The 16,980-nt window shown below is 45.8% G+C and overlaps 4 protein-coding genes across 6 annotated transcripts; 1 reads left to right on the plus strand and 3 right to left on the minus strand.

Annotated features, from left to right (window-relative positions):
* Nucleotides 1–1,599: 1,599 nt before the first annotated feature.
* On the minus strand, nt 1,600–5,069 carry LOC112350103 (probable glycosyltransferase At3g07620). 3 transcript variants are annotated; one of them, XR_002993652.1, is made up of 6 exons: nt 4,124–5,069; nt 3,192–4,058; nt 2,917–3,124; nt 2,732–2,825; nt 2,502–2,655; nt 1,600–2,432 (listed from the first exon to the last, which is right to left on the minus strand). XR_002993652.1 is itself a non-coding variant. In XM_024685762.1 (2 exons), the coding sequence occupies exons 1-2, from the start codon at nt 4,933–4,935 to the stop codon at nt 3,572–3,574; spliced, it is 1,299 nt and encodes a 432-aa protein (XP_024541530.1). In that variant the 5' UTR covers nt 4,936–5,069; the 3' UTR covers nt 3,178–3,571. The 3 variants fall into 3 exon arrangements, 1 of the variants encoding a protein (XP_024541530.1); XR_002993651.1 differs by having other exon boundaries at nt 2,502–2,658; XM_024685762.1 differs by lacking the exons at nt 1,600–2,432; nt 2,502–2,655; nt 2,732–2,825; nt 2,917–3,124 and having other exon boundaries at nt 3,178–4,058.
* A 1,005-nt stretch (nt 5,070–6,074) lies between these two features.
* On the plus strand, nt 6,075–8,554 carry LOC112350067 (pentatricopeptide repeat-containing protein At4g02750-like). Its single transcript, XM_024685584.1, has 2 exons — nt 6,075–6,132; nt 6,206–8,554. The coding sequence occupies exon 2, from the start codon at nt 6,313–6,315 to the stop codon at nt 8,335–8,337; it is 2,025 nt and encodes a 674-aa protein (XP_024541352.1). The 5' UTR covers nt 6,075–6,132; nt 6,206–6,312; the 3' UTR covers nt 8,338–8,554.
* A 79-nt stretch (nt 8,555–8,633) lies between these two features.
* Nucleotides 8,634–12,071, minus strand: LOC9656322 (pentatricopeptide repeat-containing protein At1g11290, chloroplastic). The gene has a single exon (XM_002980656.2). It carries the CDS (start codon nt 12,048–12,050, stop codon nt 8,721–8,723), a length of 3,330 nt encoding a protein of 1,109 aa, XP_002980702.2. The 5' UTR covers nt 12,051–12,071; the 3' UTR covers nt 8,634–8,720.
* A 3,238-nt stretch (nt 12,072–15,309) lies between these two features.
* LOC9656323 (HMG1/2-like protein) lies at nt 15,310–16,960 on the minus strand. The gene is made up of 8 exons (XM_002980657.2): nt 16,582–16,960; nt 16,257–16,338; nt 16,065–16,193; nt 15,917–15,974; nt 15,809–15,853; nt 15,659–15,739; nt 15,544–15,606; nt 15,310–15,471 (listed from the first exon to the last, which is right to left on the minus strand). The coding sequence occupies exons 2-8, from the start codon at nt 16,322–16,324 to the stop codon at nt 15,445–15,447; spliced, it is 471 nt and encodes a 156-aa protein (XP_002980703.2). The 5' UTR covers nt 16,325–16,338; nt 16,582–16,960; the 3' UTR covers nt 15,310–15,444.
* Between the last annotated feature and the right edge of the window lie 20 nt (nt 16,961–16,980).

Below are 16,980 nucleotides of genomic sequence, written 5' to 3' on the forward strand. Positions count from 1 at the left end.
CTGTCAATTCGTGACCTCTGCTATATCCCAAAAGCAAAACCTTGGCAGGGAGAGGTCCAAAGTATATAAGCATGGCAGTTTGTAATAAATTGAATGATCTTATGCCATTTTTCTTCTCTTTTTTGTATATGGCGCCCAAGGCAGGCCAAGTCAAGAAAGCTTCTGCGCTGCGGGGCGATCTTAATATTCAAATTCCTTGTCGTCACTTTCCCTTGTTTTTACATTTCTTCAGGTTCAGGCTGGCGGACTCTGGGCTGGCTGCGGCTTCTGCCTCTCACACAAATGATTCATGCACACCCACACACCCATTGCCTTATCTGCCTGTATGCGCCACAGCGAGATTCCCATGATTTCAAACGACAATTCAGAAGACCCATGCACATTAGCCCCACTACAGTGTAAAAACCAAAAATACCCCAAAAAAAAACAAAGACAAGAAGTCAAATATATCGTTAATACACATTTTCAAATAAAATATATATGAGCGTGTGTATTTGGATTTGGTCCTTCAGCTGGAAGGCAAAAACAAAACGGTGTGTGCAGCTGCTGCCAATGTGTTTTTGAGTTGGTGTCTGTAAAAAACTGGTGTTTTCTGCTGTGCAAAGCTGCTTGTAACTTACACGTTTGTTGCTTATTGGTTAGAGTGGCAGTTTCACACATTAAAGAGGTGGTGTAATTTTGTGCATATATGGTCCTTGTGTGTGGTGTGTGGTAAGCTTTAGATCTAGCAGCATGCTGGTTGGTTGGTGAGGACCAGGAAGTTGAGAAGAAGACCTCCCTCCCCACTTCTATGACCTTGACCTAAAGACTGCACCAACTTTGAGTGGTTCATGTCAAGCTTTTTCACACAATCTCAGGGAAAAAGCCCTGGAATTTCATTCAATGTCCCTTGTTGTTTCTTCATGCAGCCTGGCTTTTGTTGCGTGATCCCTGTCACCAAAGTGTTTTCTCTTTTCTCCTCCCTCTTCTCTTATGTCATTTTTCTTATATATATATAAATTTCAACTTTGACCAAGGGTTTTTAACCGACACCGTCTTTTGAGCTCCAGGCCTTCTGGAGAATAGCATGTGTAGTGTATAGTGTGAAATGAGTGCGTGCCAATGCGATAAGCTGCGCAGCACTGCGTGATTGATTGATAGCCTGACTGGTGGGCTGAGTGATTCCTTCGGTATAATTTCTTTACGGCTGATAAAAAAAGAACACACGGTTCTTCCGAGGGTCATGGTCAACTATACAGTGTACGGTAACGAATCAAAGTTTCAAAAAAAAATTAAACAAAAAAAATCGAGAGAAGTTGATCGAGATAATAAAAATAATCTATCCATCTAGCCAAGTAACTTTCAGTGAGCGAGACGAGAAATACCTTACCTGGCCACCACCAGAGCTGCTCAAAGGCTCGCAAGAGTCAGACGCTTTTCTTTGCGTTGCCAGTCACTGGAAAGATGGAATCATTGATCACCTTCTTTCTACCATCACTATGGTGACGCAAAGCTTTTCACCATCCCAGCAAGAGAAAGAAGAAATCTATAAAAAAAAAAAAAAGAAAAACAGAGGGAGACAAGAGCATAGCCACCTTGTTTTCTTGGGTCCCAAAGCTGTGACTGTTATCTCCTACGCGGCAGGAGCTATGGCTTGTGATTGATTGATGGTACCAGCAAAAACTCCAGTCCTTGAGGTGGCGGTGGCGCCAAAGCTCTTCTGGAGCGCACTCAAGCTTAGAGAATTAACACCTCTTTTCGAGTTCCCAGCCTTTCTGCGTACCAGAAAGAGAACAACTTCGACGAGTTCTCTTTAATGTCTCCTCCTCCAGCGCTGCGTGTCTGTGGATTCTCCAGTCTTGTGTGTTGCAATGCTGCCAATGCCGAGAAAAGAGAAACCAAAAAAAAAAAAAGAAAAAAACTAGCAAGCAGCTTCCACATGGAAGTTCTGGCTCTTGGATCCCACCAAAGTCGTAAAACACGGACAGGCCACCAGCAAATTCGTTGCTTGGCAGTCTCTCAGCTCTATCTCCTCAAGTGCTGCTCCGCGCAGCAGTGGCTCATAGATTAGACCTGTTTGCTGGCTCGCTCTTCGCGAGCTCGTTCCTTCCTTCCTTCCTTCCCTGGAGTGATATGATATGTCCCTCCTTGGTGGCAGCCTTTAAAGTTACTTAGTTTGGTGCTCCACTTCCATCCAGTTAGCACATGTCTCCCACAGAGAACTCTTTACTTCCAATTCTTTTCTCCTCTTTGTTGTTCTTCCCGAGTACGATCACGCAGAGCTAGAGTTTTAGCTCGAGAGTTCTTCGTTGTCATGCTTCCACCACATGGATCCCACATGAAAGTATTCGATTGCTCCACAGGGTCCACAAACACCACCACCTGGTCTATCACTGCGCCTTTGTCTAGTCGAACCAACTTAAACTCCGGCGGGGGCTCTTCTTCCCAAGTCTCTGTAGAGCCGTGTGTATGAGAGAGACTAGAGCGAAAAAAACAAAGAATCGAAAAAAAACTATAGCTACCTGTAAGGTGTTGTGGTCCTTCCTGCAGCAGCTATGTAAGTTACCACTGTCCAGCGTTGTTCGTTCGTATCGCTTGTCCACTTCATCCATGACTCTCAGGATTTATTGTTTACTCCGCATTTGCAGCGAAAAAGATGCTCCTCCTGCCTTGTTACTGCTGCCAAGGAAGAGAGAGAGAAAAAAAAGGAGAGAGATGAATAAACAAGAGGAAAAATGTACCCATCACTCACCACCGCCATTTGGACAGCGTTTCCGAGACCCTCTACGGCAGCCTTTCGCGTAAGTCACCATGATGAATCATGATTCGTGATACTCCCTCCTGGCCTACGTACGAAACGAAGCGAGAAAAAAGAGAAAACAAAGCAAAAACCTCCACTTAGAGCAAAGAAACAGATCCAACTTTGACGAGCCTTACGCTGGATGGAGCTATAACGGGAAAGGAAGACGATGTAAACTCCGGGATCTCTCCGTGCTCCTCTAGTCCTTGGCAGAGTGAAAAAAAAAGCGCCTGTGAAGCCTTGCTGTGCCTCGTTTACTCACACATGGCTCGGGACCCGCTTACTGTCTGTTGGATCGATAGGGATAAGATGGATAGAAGCAACCAAGGATCCAAAAACGCAAGGCTGCAAGCAACGCAGATGAAAGACGCTTACGTTTGTACCGTCGACAAAGTGCATCACACAAACGTACCTCGTGGTGGCAGACTTAATAAATCACTTGCAGCCCAGAGGAAAAGAGAGATTCCCGCGACAGACATCATCTCCTTGCATCTTTCTTCCACTAGAAGTCCACTTTTTTCCTTCGAACTATCCTTCTCCTTCTCCTTCTGCTGCTGTGGCTGCTTTTCGTTTGGCTCGCATCTTCTCCAGCCACGAAACGATAACGAGTGTCTGTTTGTTTCGAAGGCAACTAAACCCAGCCCAGGAACTTTTGTTGGCTCATGCACAGCGGGCACTGACAAGTTGGTGCTGGTGTTTTCTCTTCTCCTGGTCATTTGCACCATTGCCTGAGAAGTTGTCCTCCTTAACGCCTTCTGTTTCTTCATTTTCGCTTCCACCATCCGAAGAGCTCTAAAGAGGGGCCCGGACAAAGTGGCGCTTCGACCAAAGCTCGTACATGGTCATGTGGAAAGAGTCGTATTCCCGTGGAGAGTGATGCCAGCCAAAGTGTCTCTTAACTCGTCGGCCATTCGACCAAAGCCGTGCATACTCTTCATGCGTGACGCTCTGGAGCTTCGCCTTCAAAGCCGGGATCTGCGTGTACCTCAGGACGATCGAGAAGCTCCTCCAATTGAGAACGTTGGACAGCGGCAGATCGTACTGGTTGGAAATGATAACGGGGACGCAGCCGAAATGGAGAGCGTCGGAGATCCTGGCGGTGTTCACCTCGTAGCCTTTGACGTGCAGACAAAACTTGCTCCGCGATAACGCGTCCTCGTACGAGCCTTGCATGGTTCCCGCAAAGATGTCCATGTCGGAATCGTTGGACCAGAGCTTTAGAAGCGTCTCTCTTAAGTGGGAGTTTTGAGCTCGTCCGGAGAAGAAAGCCAGCCTCGTCCTGGAAATAAGAAGTTCACGCAAAGAGAAAGTCAAGAAAATCTGATAGAACGCAAAAAAAACCACCTTTTTTCAGGTGGAACGATGAAAGTGTCAAGTGGTCGAGGCCAGACTTGAGGAAGAGCGACGTCTTTGTGAGGAACGTAGAGCTTCTGGTAATAGTTCGCCGAGCAAGTAACTTGGATGGCATTTTGCTGCAAAGCCCGGGAGTTGGACGCTGCGTTCCGGCCAACCGAGTGACACCCCACGTAAAAGTGATCCACACCTTCGGTCCGGTTCCAAAACTTGTACCTCTGGCTGATCTCCTCGACGTAACTCTCCACGAAGCTCGAGATCATGGCCTCGGAGCGAATCCGGGGATGGTTTCTCATTGCGTTGATCGAAAACGGCATGAAGAACAAGTGTGCCTCGCCAGGATCCCGCGTCGCGAAAGTGCTGTTGAGCAAGTTGATCTTGAACATATGCTCGCTGAAGAAGTTCCCGAGCTTGCGATCATACGGGTCCGGATGAGGGAGAAAAACCTGGGAGTAATCTGAATTGCCGAATGGATACACATACACCTTGAAGCTCTTCACCATCTCTTCGTAGTCCAGGGAGAAGAGCTCCCAGTTGTGATAGACTTTGGAGCTATGATCTTGACGCTGGGGTCGGGAAGTTCCAGAAGAGAAGTGTCGCTGTCCATCACGGCTGAAAATCTCTCCAAAGCACCCCTGTTGCTGGAGTCGAGTGTTTAAGCCGTGATTTACGGCCACCAGTGCCATGGCCGTAGCGAGGAGCGCGATGGCCAGTTGCTTCCACTTCCACATTGGAGCTTGGGAATGGTCGCTTACCTCGGAATGGAACCCAAGAACCCTAGACCACGGAGAAAGCTCCAGCATTTGCTATGCATTTTCTCTCTGTGGGTCTGTTGCAATGCCGCTCCATCCAGCTGGGAGATCGATCGCGATCCAGCCTCGTGGATGACAATGCGCATCGCGGCTTCTTAGCGATCGTGCTTGATCCTTGAATCTAGCTTTTGGCGCAACAAGAGCCCTAGATCCAACGGTGGAAGTTAGACCGCATTAAATCGCTGCCACGTGTCGGAGCCATAGTATAGTTATGGCTCTGTCGCAAGCTTGTACATGGGAATGTTCACGAACTTGGAAACAAGAATATTTTTCAGACTGCTGATGCCAATGCGTAGAGTAGGATCATCGAGTTCCAGGTTGACACTGGAATTGGATCCGAGACATTTTATGGCGGCACTGGAATTTTCAAAGGAGCTGCTGAAATAATGAAAAATGACAATGGTTGAAATTCAGGAGAAATAGAGTATAAAAGGTGCCTTGCCAATCGTCTGAAGAATCCTTAAGCTCTTTCTTAATGTACTAATGTATTGCATGCGAAGAGATGATCATGGGATTGTACTTTCACAACAAACGCCCAAACCATTTATGACTGATTCTTTTTCCTGGCATTCCAAGCTGATGCTTGGAACTACAGTAAGACATTCCAGCAATCCTTTGCTATCAAGATGAGCTAGACCAACTGCTTATTGTTAATAGTTCACAAACTCTTCTTCTCCAGGGAGAGCCCATACCCATTGTGGTGGGAAAAATTTGAAGCCTCTTTTACCTTTATAAAATTATATCTAAAGTTTTTGGTTTGCTTAAGTAAACTTTAGCAATGGATATACTTAAAATATATTTAGATATTCTAAGATATTTTACCATCTAACGGTTGTTATTCATTTAGATTAATCTTGTATTTATAATTTATAAACATGTTTATGATTTATAAACTTTTTTAAACCCTTTCTAGTATATTTCTTTTTATTCTATCATCTAATGGTTGATATACAATAAGATTAATCTTACAAACATGCTTATAATTATATACTTTATTTGATCAATTAGATTAATAAGTAATAATAGAACTACCATTAAGCAAACCAAACGTACATGCAACACATAGCAATTTACTATATCTATAATTTAAACATATCTAAATAACTATATAAGAAAGAGTCCCATGACACAAAGGCATGGATAATAGAGTTTGAAGTATGGTGTGAAGCTTCTAATTTGCTACACTAGGTACGTTTTCCCTTCTTGTTCTTAACCACTAACCAATAATAGTGGTGTGATGATTAATCTTATTATTTTGTAGACCACAAAGGAACAAATTACAAACTAAGAGCTAAAAAACAAGCCAAAAACTACCATAAAATGCTATGATTTTGTAATTCAAGTCCTTCCTACATATCATTCTATTCTATGCACTCTGTTGCACTAACAAATTCTGATCCAATTAATGCCTTTGCACTTGCAATTCGGTCGTGTAAAGATTTACCCAAAGCTCAGCAATTGCACAAGAATCTTCTAGAAAGCCAACATGCCAAGAACAAATTTCTCCTCAACCTGCTGCTTTCTGCATATGGCAGATGTGGAGGTCTGGAATATGCAAAGAAAGTGTTTGACAACATGGTCACACCAAATGTATTTACCTGGAATCTCATGATTCAAGCTTATGCCGAGAATGGGCATTTGGAGAAAGCCCAACAGATGCTTAATTCGATGCCTGAAAAAAACCCTATAGCACAGAACGCTCTCATCTCTGCTTATGCACAAAGAGGAGATTTTGAAAACTCCAGAGAAGTATTCAACAGCATGAAGGACAGAACAGCGGCATCTTGGAACACAATGGTGACAGTATATGCCCGAAATGGGCAACTTGACGAGGCAAGGAGTGTTCTCGAGAGCATGCCAGAACCTAACATTCTCGCTATCACAGCCATGGTTGTGGCATATGCTGAGGTTGGGAATCTCAAGCAGGCAAGGATTCTTTTTTATTCCATGGCCCAGCGTGACATTGTGTCCTGGACTGCAATGCTCAAGGCCTATGTCTATAACAGCCAAATGGATGATGCCAAAAAGCTGTTTGATTCCATGCCAGAGAGGAATGTGGTATCCTGGACGACAATGCTTACAGCATATTCCCAGTCTGGGCATCTTGGAAGTGCCAAGGGCATCTTTGATGCCATGCCTGAGAAGAATGTAGTGACGTGGACGTCGATGGTACAAGGGTACGCTCTCCATGGCCACGTGGAAGATGCGGAAGCGCTGTTCCAGCAAATGCCAGAGCGGGACATTGTGACGTGGAACGCCATGCTGGTGGGATTCACACAGAAGGGACACGTGGCAAGAGCCAAGAAGCTGTTCGACCAGATGCCCAGGTGGGACGCCGTGACGTGGAGCATTATGCTGCAATGCCTTGCCGAGAATGGGCATCTGGAAGATGCTAGGAATCTCTTTGACAGGATTCCCGAGCGCAATGTGGTGGTGTGGAATATTCTCATCCAGGCGTACGTCCAGCACGAAGATATCAACACCGCCACGTGGCTCTACCACAGAATGCCAGCTCACAACAGAATCACACGAAATGTTATGATCGTTGCAAATGCCCTGGAAGGGCATCTGGAAGATGCCCGTTGCATATTCGACAATATGCCTAGCAAAGATATTGTGAGCTGGAGCTCGCTGATCGAGGCATACGCACAAGCGACCTACGTTGACCAGGCAAAGTCAATGTTTGACCGGATGCCCGAGCATGATACTGTTGCGTGGACCGCAATGTTTGCAGCATTTGCCCAAGAAGGCGATTTGGTAGCGGCGAAGTTGATGTTCCACGGCATGCCCGAGCAAGATACCGTCGCCTGGAACGCGATGACCGCAGCGTTTGCGCAGAATGGGCGATACTCCGACGTGGAGAAGTTCTTCGGCTTTGCTCCCAGCAGAGATCCTGTGACTTGGAGCGCTCAAATCGCGACTTACGCGCACAATGGCCACGCCGTGGAGGCGCTCCATCTATTCTGGTGCTTGCTGATTGAGGGGATGATCCCCGACGCCACCATCTTCAACAACATCCTCTCGGCGAGCAGCCACATTGGCGAGCTCAAGGATGCCTGGCGCTACTTCGTGTCCATCACTGACGATCACGGCCTGGTCCCCTCGCACGATAACTACTGCTGCATGGTGGATGTTCTTGGGCGGTGTGGACAGCTGCGAGACGCCGAGGAGCTCGTCCACACTATGCCGTTTTTGCCGGACTCGGTGGCGTGGGGTGCACTGGTTGCGTCTTGCAAGGAGCACAACGATGCCGATCGGGCCGCTCGAGCAGCTCAGCTTGCAGCCGAGAGGAACCCAGAGAATTCAGTGTTCTACGTGCTGCTCTCCAACACTCTGAGAACCATCAAACAGAAAAGGAGAAGTTCTAGTCAGGAAGAGACGTGCGAAGCTTGAATTTACCAAAGGATGCCGAGATTTGTATCGCAAGCATTCATTCTTCTACCTCTGCCGCGGCTGTGCGCTTATTGCAAGCACGATTGGCAACTCGAGCAGCAAAGGAACCCGGAAATTTCAATCTTTTACATGTTGCTCTCCTACACCGAGAGCCATCAGTATAAAAAAGTTCGAAAAATCCTGTACTTTACCAGAGGCAATCGAGTTTTTTTCCCAAGCTCGTGATTCGCTTTTTTCAGCGACGAGGTAGAAGAATCCAAAACCTCTATAAAAAAAATTTTGGTTAGTCAAGAGAAGTTCGCATCTACTGTGCTTTACCTGAAGCTGACGATTTCTTGCAAGTCTTTCCAAGACGTGCAGAATGACTCCATTCTCTGTGTCTTCTACCAGCAGTCCTTGCATGAGCACGTACCATTACTGAAGTGATGAAACCTGAGGCTGTCCCTCACGATGATCTCCCTTCCCATAATCATAGAGATGTACTTGGTAGCAGTATGACAGTCGCCGCAGACACGAAGGTTCTTCACGATCTTGAGAGTTGTGTCGGGAGGAGTTGCTATCAATCCAAAAGCAATGGCTATCCTTTCACTATGATAGCCGAGCGCCTTCTCCTTAAGCTCGTCTTCAGCGTCAAGTCCCTTGTCCGCCTCGTATCCAGCTCTTCGCATCAGCAGCTCAAGCTTGTCGAGCACGACATAAATCTCGTCTGTCTGTGGATGTGATCTGTCACCAGCGACAAATTCGTGAACCTGCTTTCCAATCTCGAGCCAGCTCATTCCAGGGGCGTTCTTCACATTCTGGTCGAGCAGCTTCTTTCTATCGACATCTGCATCCTTCCATTTTCCAGTAGCGCAGTAAATGTTGGAGAGAACGACGTGAGCTGCCGAGTTGTGTGGATCCAGCTCTAGAATCCTCTGAGCACATCTCTCACCAAGTTCGGCATCTCCCTGAAGCTTGCAAGTCCCGAGCAAGCTCGTCCAGACCAGAGTGTTGTCTTCGAACGGCATCTTGCGGATGATCTGCTCGGCATGCTCGAGCTGTCCTGCTCGTCCAAGGAGATCCACGAAACAGGCGTAGTGCTCCAAAGTAGGAGATATTCCGAAGTACTCCTTCATAGTAAGGAAGGAGCTGCAGCCTTCCTCAACCATTCCAGCATGGCCGCATGCAGAAATGATACTGACGAGCGTCGCGACGTCGGGTCTCACGCCTTCCTGCTGCATTTTCCAGAACATCTTGACGGCCTCTTCGCTGAATCCATGCTGAGCCAGTGCTCCTATAATGGCGTTGAGAAGCACGACGGTCCACTGGCAAGCTCCTCGAAACAAGGAGATGGCCTCGTCTAGCTTGCCACACTTGGCATAGAGCTTAACCAGTCCCGTGGCCACCGAGACGTCTGAATCAAGGCCACTCTCAGCTGCTAAGCCGTGGAAGAGCTTGCCATCGGAAACAAGTGCTGAGCCCCCAGATACGTTGAGCGTTGTAGAGAAAGTAAGCTTATCTGGCTTCACACCTTCTAGCTGCATGTGACGGAAGAGAAGAACAGCCTCCTTAGCCAAGCCAGCTTGAGCATAGGCTGCGCTCATAATGTTCCACGAGACGAGATCTCGAGCCTTCATCGTCTCAAAGAAGCTCAAGGCCTCCCTCCAGTCACCACAGTTGGAGTACATGTTGAGCAGTGCATTCTCCACAGCGATGTCCGCTTCTAATCCGATCTCAGTAACGCACGCATGGATGATTTTCCCTAGTCCCAGAGTCGTGGAGTCCAGGCAAGTGTCCAGAGTCGTAGCCAGCGTGAACTTATCCGGAATAACTCCTTCCAGCTGCATCCTCCTGAAAAGATGGTGAACCTCTTTGAAGTCCCTGTTTTCGGCCGTCGCTGAAACCATGGCTGTCCACGAGACCACATCCCCGTGATCCATCTCGTCGAACACACTTCGAGCTTGCTCTAGCTCTCGACACCTGCCATGCATGCTGATAAGTGCGGTCTCCAGGCAGGCCGATCGATAGCCACTCTCCAAGATACACATTCGTAGAACTTGAGCCTCTTGTGAGCAGTAGCACGAACTGAGAACGCTGGTGAAGCTGAGAGCATCCGGAAGAACACCACCTTGCAGCATCTCCATGAGCGCTCCGAAAGCTTCTTTCGATCGATCGTTCTGTGCATATGCCCCGAGCATTACGTTCCAAGTAACCAAGCTCCGGGAAGGCAGCGGCATCTCCTTGAAAACTAGCTCCGCCTCTGCAATACTCCCACACTTCCCATACATGGAGACGAGCATGGTCGCCACAGAACTCTCTACGTAGTCCCGTCGTCTAGTCAGGATCAAGGAATGGATCTTCCTGCCAAAGTCCAAAGCTTCGCTATTAGAACAGGCATTGAGAATTGCAATGAAGCTCACCTTGTTCGGGTCTATCCCCGCCAAGAGCATGTGATGGAAAGTATTCACGACTTTGCCGAAGCTCTTGCGATCTTCGCTGGCTCCAAGCATCGTATTCCACGAAATCACGTCACATTTCCACCGGATCCGCCGAAAAACAGTCCAGGCCGCGGAAAAGAACCCACATTTCGCATACATGCTGATGATCGCGTTGCCGACGACGACATCCCGCAAGTAGCCGCTCTCCCAGATCCGGCCATGGAATTTCCTGGCAGCGCCAAAATCCACGCCAGAAGCCGCAAGAGCATTGAGAATCGTGATCAGTGTCACGGAATTGGGGCGCATACCTTCGAGACGCAAGCGCCGGAAGATCGCCATGGCGTCACCGTGCCGCCCCGCCTCGACGCTCGCGGAGATCATCGCGTTCCAAGAAACTAGGTCGAGCTCCTGGCGGGAAGCCATGGCTTTAAAAACGCCGTACGCTCCCTCCCAGTCCCCACACTTGCCGTACATATTAATAAGCGCATTACCGGCCAGAGGATCGAACCCCAGACCGGCCTCGTGTAAGAGAGAGTGGAGCCACGTGCCATCTCGCAAGCTTGTACACGCGCCAAGCGCTGTGATAAAGGTGATCACATTGGGGGCGAGAGGTTGAAGAAGCATTTCCCGGAATATCCTTAGGGCGTCTGGGTAGAATCTTCTCTCCTGGGCGTAAGCTCCGGCCATGGCGGTCCACGATACAACGTCCTTCTCCGGTATCGTCAGAAAGACCGCGATGGCGTCCTCCGGGCTCCCGCATTTGGCATACATGTTGATCATCGCATTACCCACAAGCGTCGCGGTTGTGGATTCTCGTTCTAGCCCGAGCTCCCATATCATGGCGTGGATCGATCGCCCAATTGCTAGGTCTCGCGAATTCGCGCATGCGTTGAGCATCGCTACGAGCGTGTAGCTGTTGGGCGCGGCGCTGGATTCGAGCAGCATTGTCCGGAAGAGCGCAAATGCCCGCGCAAAAGCTCCAGACTGGGCATTTGCGGAGATTAAAGCGGTCCAGGAGACAACGTTTCTTTCCTCCATTTTCGAGAAGATCGCGTGGGCTTCTTCGAGGCTGCCACACCGGACGTACATGTTTATGAGACAGTTCCCCAGAAAGAGGTGCTGCTCGAGCCCGGCATTGGCGATCAGTTCGTGGGCGCGTTTGCCTTTGGCGAGATCGTTGGAATCAACGCAGGATTGGAGAAGCGCGGTGTATTCTTGCAGATCGGCAGCGCGATCTACGCGCACTGCTCCAGAGAGGGAGCAGAGCTGCCGGATGATCAATCCACGCTTCATCATTTTCTGGATTCATTCATGTGCCATTGTATCAAAGTGGAGAGAAAAGCGAGCATTCACTACAATTGTTGTGTCTGGTGGCAAGAGTATCTGCTGCGTGGATTTTATTAACGAGCTTCAATCTAAAAGAACCTTTATTTTGATAAGCTTTGACCTCCAAGAGGAACCATACGCAGCAAAAATTTATTTACTGTAGATAGATAATAAAAACATTTTATCATCTTTGATAAAAGTTCACATATATACATGACATATGTGATAAATAAACAGATGAACACCAAACGTTATTATAATGCCACCTAGTTTTGAATAATTTGCTGCATGTTCATTCAGCTGTAGCAATGATTAGTTCAATAGTTTGCTTGTTCATTTAAATATGTCATATGAGTTATTGTAATTGTTTTTTTATCTTTAGATATTTTTAAAATATACATGTTGATAATTTGCATTAATAATAATCTCGAGAATATTTTGTATCCCTTATTAATGCCACAAAAGACATAAACATAAGTTGGGGTCTTTTTACTGCTCCGGTCCACGGCACTTTAAGGTAGTGGCGTTGAAATCATACAATGATCACCAACACCGCTTGCTCCCACGCGCTTTTACTTAGTGGAAGGCAGATTTGATCTCCTTGCCTTGCAGATCGAAGCACCACAAGCGAAGAGGCAGATTTAAGCTTTTGCTGGAGAAAGAAAGATCCATCCACTATGCGAGCTTTCCATGGAGGTTCTCCAGCAGGTCTAGGACGAAGCTTGGGCTCGTCTTGACTGCAAAACTCCAAGAAAGGTGGTCGTGAACCCGCAGAGAACGAGGCCGTCGAGCTCTTCACTGTCGAGTTGCCAGTCCCGATCACATCAGCACAGGTTCAGTAGTCTTGGGCTCGAAGATCTCTCGACAATTGGGGTAATTAACGAACTGAGGTGTGCTGGACTGCGCTATGCCAAGAGTGAGCTTGCTTTCAAACTTTATCTACGCTGAGATGAAAACCAGCGCTGACGACGTGACTTTCGTGGTGGCTCTCACAGCTGGAAAGAAAATCGAAGCCAAGACCAACCGAGACTCTTGGAAATGTGTTTTGATGGGATTCATATATTAGTAAATTACAGTAACTTTGAAGAGAAAGAAATGTCTTTATTGTAAGAAAATTTCTCTTCTTATAACAATGTATATTAGGAGACCAAACCACAATTGAATTTTCAGAATATAATACAATAATTTTATTTTACATTCACAGTTCTTAAAATTTGAAGATCCTTTATACCATTTTATAACATTTCTTATATATAAAACAAGAATGCAATCTAAATAAAAATAAAAATAAGATTTATGATTTGGTGATATTAAAAATTCAGCTTTTAGAAAATTAAAAGGCATATTACTTATTAAAGTAGTGAGATCAATTGTAAAATCATGTAGGTTATCCTAGCATTTTGAATTTGCAGCAATTTGCGTCAAAAGATTTTTCCCCATAAATTCATAGCATAATAACCACTCACTATCTAATAAATCTTGCACATATAGTCTGTTAAATTATATTTTCCTCAAAATTTGACAATTGGATAAATCATATGTTATAAGTATTAATTAAAGAAATTTTTAAGCTTTTTTCTGTAACAACATAGGACATGATGCAATTTAAAGTATCAAAATATTGTATATTAAATTATCCATATGCCATGTGGAAAATAATTTGCTGCACATTGCATGCAGCAACATTTGGTTTCCTTAATAGTAGTCTTGTTTACTATTATTTATTGATCCAATTTATCAATAATTATAAACATGTTTATAATATATGAATAGTAAAATAAACTAGAATATACTAGGAAGTGTTTTGGAATGTTTATAAATTATAAATACAAGATTAATCTAAATGAATAACAACCATTAGATATCACAAAGTATTCAAGCATATTTTACAGTATATTCCTTCAAGTTTGCTTAAGCAAACCAAAAACTAAGTTATACTAAAATAGAATTTTACATAAAAGAAAAATATAAACACAAGAGTTCAGATGAATAAAGCCTGTAGCATACCATCAGGTGGAGATTGTGCTCGCACTTGTTGTAGATATGGTGGTCTATAGCTGAACCACCCGCCCAATGCTGATGATTTTTAAATCCTTGATTATTCTTAGAATAACCAATATACCAAACCAATAACAACTTTTAGTATTGATATTTAAAGAGCACCAATGTCTAAATTATAAGCATTTTCTCAGTGCAGCGAGTGAGAAACTAAGTGGATCAGAGGCAGGACAAATAAAAGGAGAGAAGGCCACGCAATGTAGCAGGGCGCATGAATCTCTAGAACTTGCTACAGCAACAGGCAGCTGGATCTCATGATCGTTGGAGTCTCCGTTGGATTGGAGGAGAAAGGTGTATCTGCTTCTTCCTTTTTACCTTACAGTTTTCAGAGCCTCGTTGGGTGGCAGATGTTCTTAGCAAAAAGCGTTGTGTAGCATTATGAGCTTTACTTAAATTCACTCTTTTGCAAAAAATATCTGTTCTCCTCTAGCTCAAGGCATGGTCGTAAACGCCAACACTTTTATCTCGGTTTATATACATGGTTTCTATTTGGTGATCTCACAAAAAAAGGTAAGTATAAAGGTTACACATGAATTGCAAGGGAAACAAGAGAAAGAGTCGCCTTTGGCAACTTAATAACATGGTAAAACAGCGCCTCTTCTCCAGGTTTATTGCTGGCGATGGCGGCTACAAAGCTTCAAATGTCTCTTGGATCTGGCTTGCGGGAGAGGAGGGACTCGGAGTGCACAAGTATTCTCCCCAGAAAGAATCAAAGAGGCTGAGGAGAGAGCTCGAGCCCTAAGGCAGCCAAGTTTGTGGAGCACGATTGCTTCTCACCGCGTGGTTTTGGAAAAGCTAAAGTCGATGGGCAACATGGAGTTGTCCAAAAGTGTGTACAAGCTCAACCCGTGATTGAGGAGCTAGTCTTTGGGAACGAATACTACTTTGCATTGGAGGGCGTGGTGAATGACTGCCCGGAGTACCTTGTGTTCTTCGACGCGTGGGAGAAGCTTACCAGTCTGGAGCTCGTCATGCATGCCAATTTCAAAGAGTTTGCTCTCAAGCACAAGCTGGGCAGGAAGATGGGCGACTTAAGGCGGAGGTTTTCCCCTTGTATTGCGTCTTTGCTTTCCGAAAGATGCCCGGTATTATGGCCGCGCAATCTCCGCCATGGCTGAGAAGGGTCAAGGGGTCGAATCCCTAGGCTACCTTTTCTTTAAGATTCTTAAAGGGCTTAAAGCCTAGTCGTTTATATTTTTATAGCATAAAATACTTAATACAAACCCACTTTAATGCTTGGAAATGTACACAATACAAATAAAAGAGAAATGGGTCATAGTTAGAACGCACACAGTTCTTTCTTCCTTCACTCATCGTCTTCCTCCTCTTCCTCCTGGAAATTCAGCCAAACCAGTCCACTCAGACCAGCTCCAAAAAAAAAAGGGGAATTTGCAAAAGAACTTACTTCACTCTGCATCTCCTCATCGTCGTCCTTGCCGTTTTCTTTCTCGTTCTTGGCATCTTCTTCCTGCTTAAGCCAAGATCGTCAGCCCCAAAGCAAAAAAGGAGAAAACAAAAACCTGTTTTTTCTTGTACTCGGTCAGTGTTTTCTCATAGTCGGCTTTCTTCTGCGCAGCTTTGTCGTGGTAAGGTTTTTTCTCCTGTTAAAACCGTAGTCGATCATAAAAGAACCAATTTTTTTTTCTTTTTCTTTTTCTTTTTGTGTGTACCTCTTCAGTGAGCCGTTTCCATGCATCACCTCCGGCCTTGCCAACCTGAGAGAAAAAAAACAAAAGAAACCATTAGAAACAATCTCAGTGTTTAAGAGAGCTTCTTACAGCTGCAACTCCTTTGATGTTGGGATGCTTGTCTTTAAAAGTCTTGCGATACTCCTCCCTGAAAGCCGTGCCATTAGAACAACCATCTTGAGCAAACCATGGAAACAAGAAAAACAGAGAGAAAAACTTGGAAGATAAAAAATCTCACAGGAAGACGAAGAAGGCCGTGGCTGGCCGCTTTGGCTGATTGGGATCAGCCGCGTTCTTCTTCTTGTCCTTCTTCTGCTTCTTCATTTCCTTGTCCTTCTTTGCGGCAAGCTTCTTCTCTATAGCCTTCCTGTTAAGACATAAAGAAACGTCAATGTTTTTAGAGATCCAAGCTTTTGACCCAAAAACTCACTCTTTCTCAGCCTTCTTCTGGGCCTTGGCATCGGCTGCCGCGGCCTTCTTCGACTTGGTGTCCTTCATCTTCTTCTGCTAACCTGTCAAAGTTAAACAAAACTTAAAGCCAGAAGAACAAAAAGAAAAAAAAAAAAAAAAACACAATTTTTCTAAAACAACTTCCAGATTTGAGACTTTCCACCACAGCCACTGAATGAAAAATGCAGCATGGCACTGAATCCTAGCACACCACTCTTATGACTAGAACTAGAAACCCAGAACTTCACAGCTTCTTCTTTCTCTACAATCTCTCACTCTTTCCCTCTACTTCTCCACAAACTCACCTTGTAGTCGCGAGCTCGAGGCCTGGAAAGCTCAGCCGCTGCTCCAATCCACCGACACAGAGCCACAAAACCTAGTCGCAGCGGCACCGCGAGGATCCAACACTCGACCCGACTCAAAGTTGGCAATCCGGAGCACAAGCCCGGAGCGGCAGCCTCGCAGCTCTAGGAGCTCAGCTCGGCCCTCTCGATCCCAAATGGACCTCTGGAGCTTCGCCCTCTCGAGCTCCACAGGCGCGCTCCTCCCTCGGGGAGGCTACTATTACACTTGACAAAAAAACACTTAAACTTGGCCAAAGGCAAAATACTCACAAGAGAGAACTCTCTTCACAAAGCCTCACACACAACACACAGAAGGGAAGAACAAGGCGGCCAGGGTTTCATTCAACGGGTATATCCTCT

Source organism: Selaginella moellendorffii, unplaced genomic scaffold (assembly GCF_000143415.4).
Source record: "Selaginella moellendorffii unplaced genomic scaffold, v1.0 SELMOscaffold_45, whole genome shotgun sequence".
NCBI classification, from domain to species: Eukaryota; Viridiplantae; Streptophyta; class Lycopodiopsida; order Selaginellales; family Selaginellaceae; genus Selaginella; species Selaginella moellendorffii.

What these genes read in the sequence shown, in the direction of transcription:
- LOC112350103 (XM_024685762.1), bottom strand. Translation starts at nt 4,935, where the DNA reads ATGCTGGAGCTTTCTCCGTGGTCTAGGGTTCTTGGGTTCCATTCCGAG. An exon ending in ATCGTTCCACCTGAAAAAAG is followed by an intron (nt 4,059 to 4,123) that starts GTGGTTTTTTTT and finishes TCTTATTTCCAG; the next exon opens with GACGAGGCTGGCTTTCTTCT.
- LOC112350067 (XM_024685584.1), top strand. Translation starts at nt 6,313, where the DNA reads ATGCACTCTGTTGCACTAACAAATTCTGATCCAATTAATGCCTTTGCA.
- LOC9656322 (XM_002980656.2), bottom strand. Translation starts at nt 12,050, where the DNA reads ATGATGAAGCGTGGATTGATCATCCGGCAGCTCTGCTCCCTCTCTGGA.
- LOC9656323 (XM_002980657.2), bottom strand. Translation starts at nt 16,324, where the DNA reads ATGAAGGACACCAAGTCGAAGAAGGCCGCGGCAGCCGATGCCAAGGCC. An exon ending in GGAAACGGCTCACTGAAGAG is followed by an intron (nt 15,740 to 15,808) that starts GTACACACAAAA and finishes CGGTTTTAACAG; the next exon opens with GAGAAAAAACCTTACCACGA. An exon ending in ATGAGGAGATGCAGAGTGAA is followed by an intron (nt 15,472 to 15,543) that starts GTAAGTTCTTTT and finishes CTGAATTTCCAG; the next exon opens with GAGGAAGAGGAGGAAGACGA.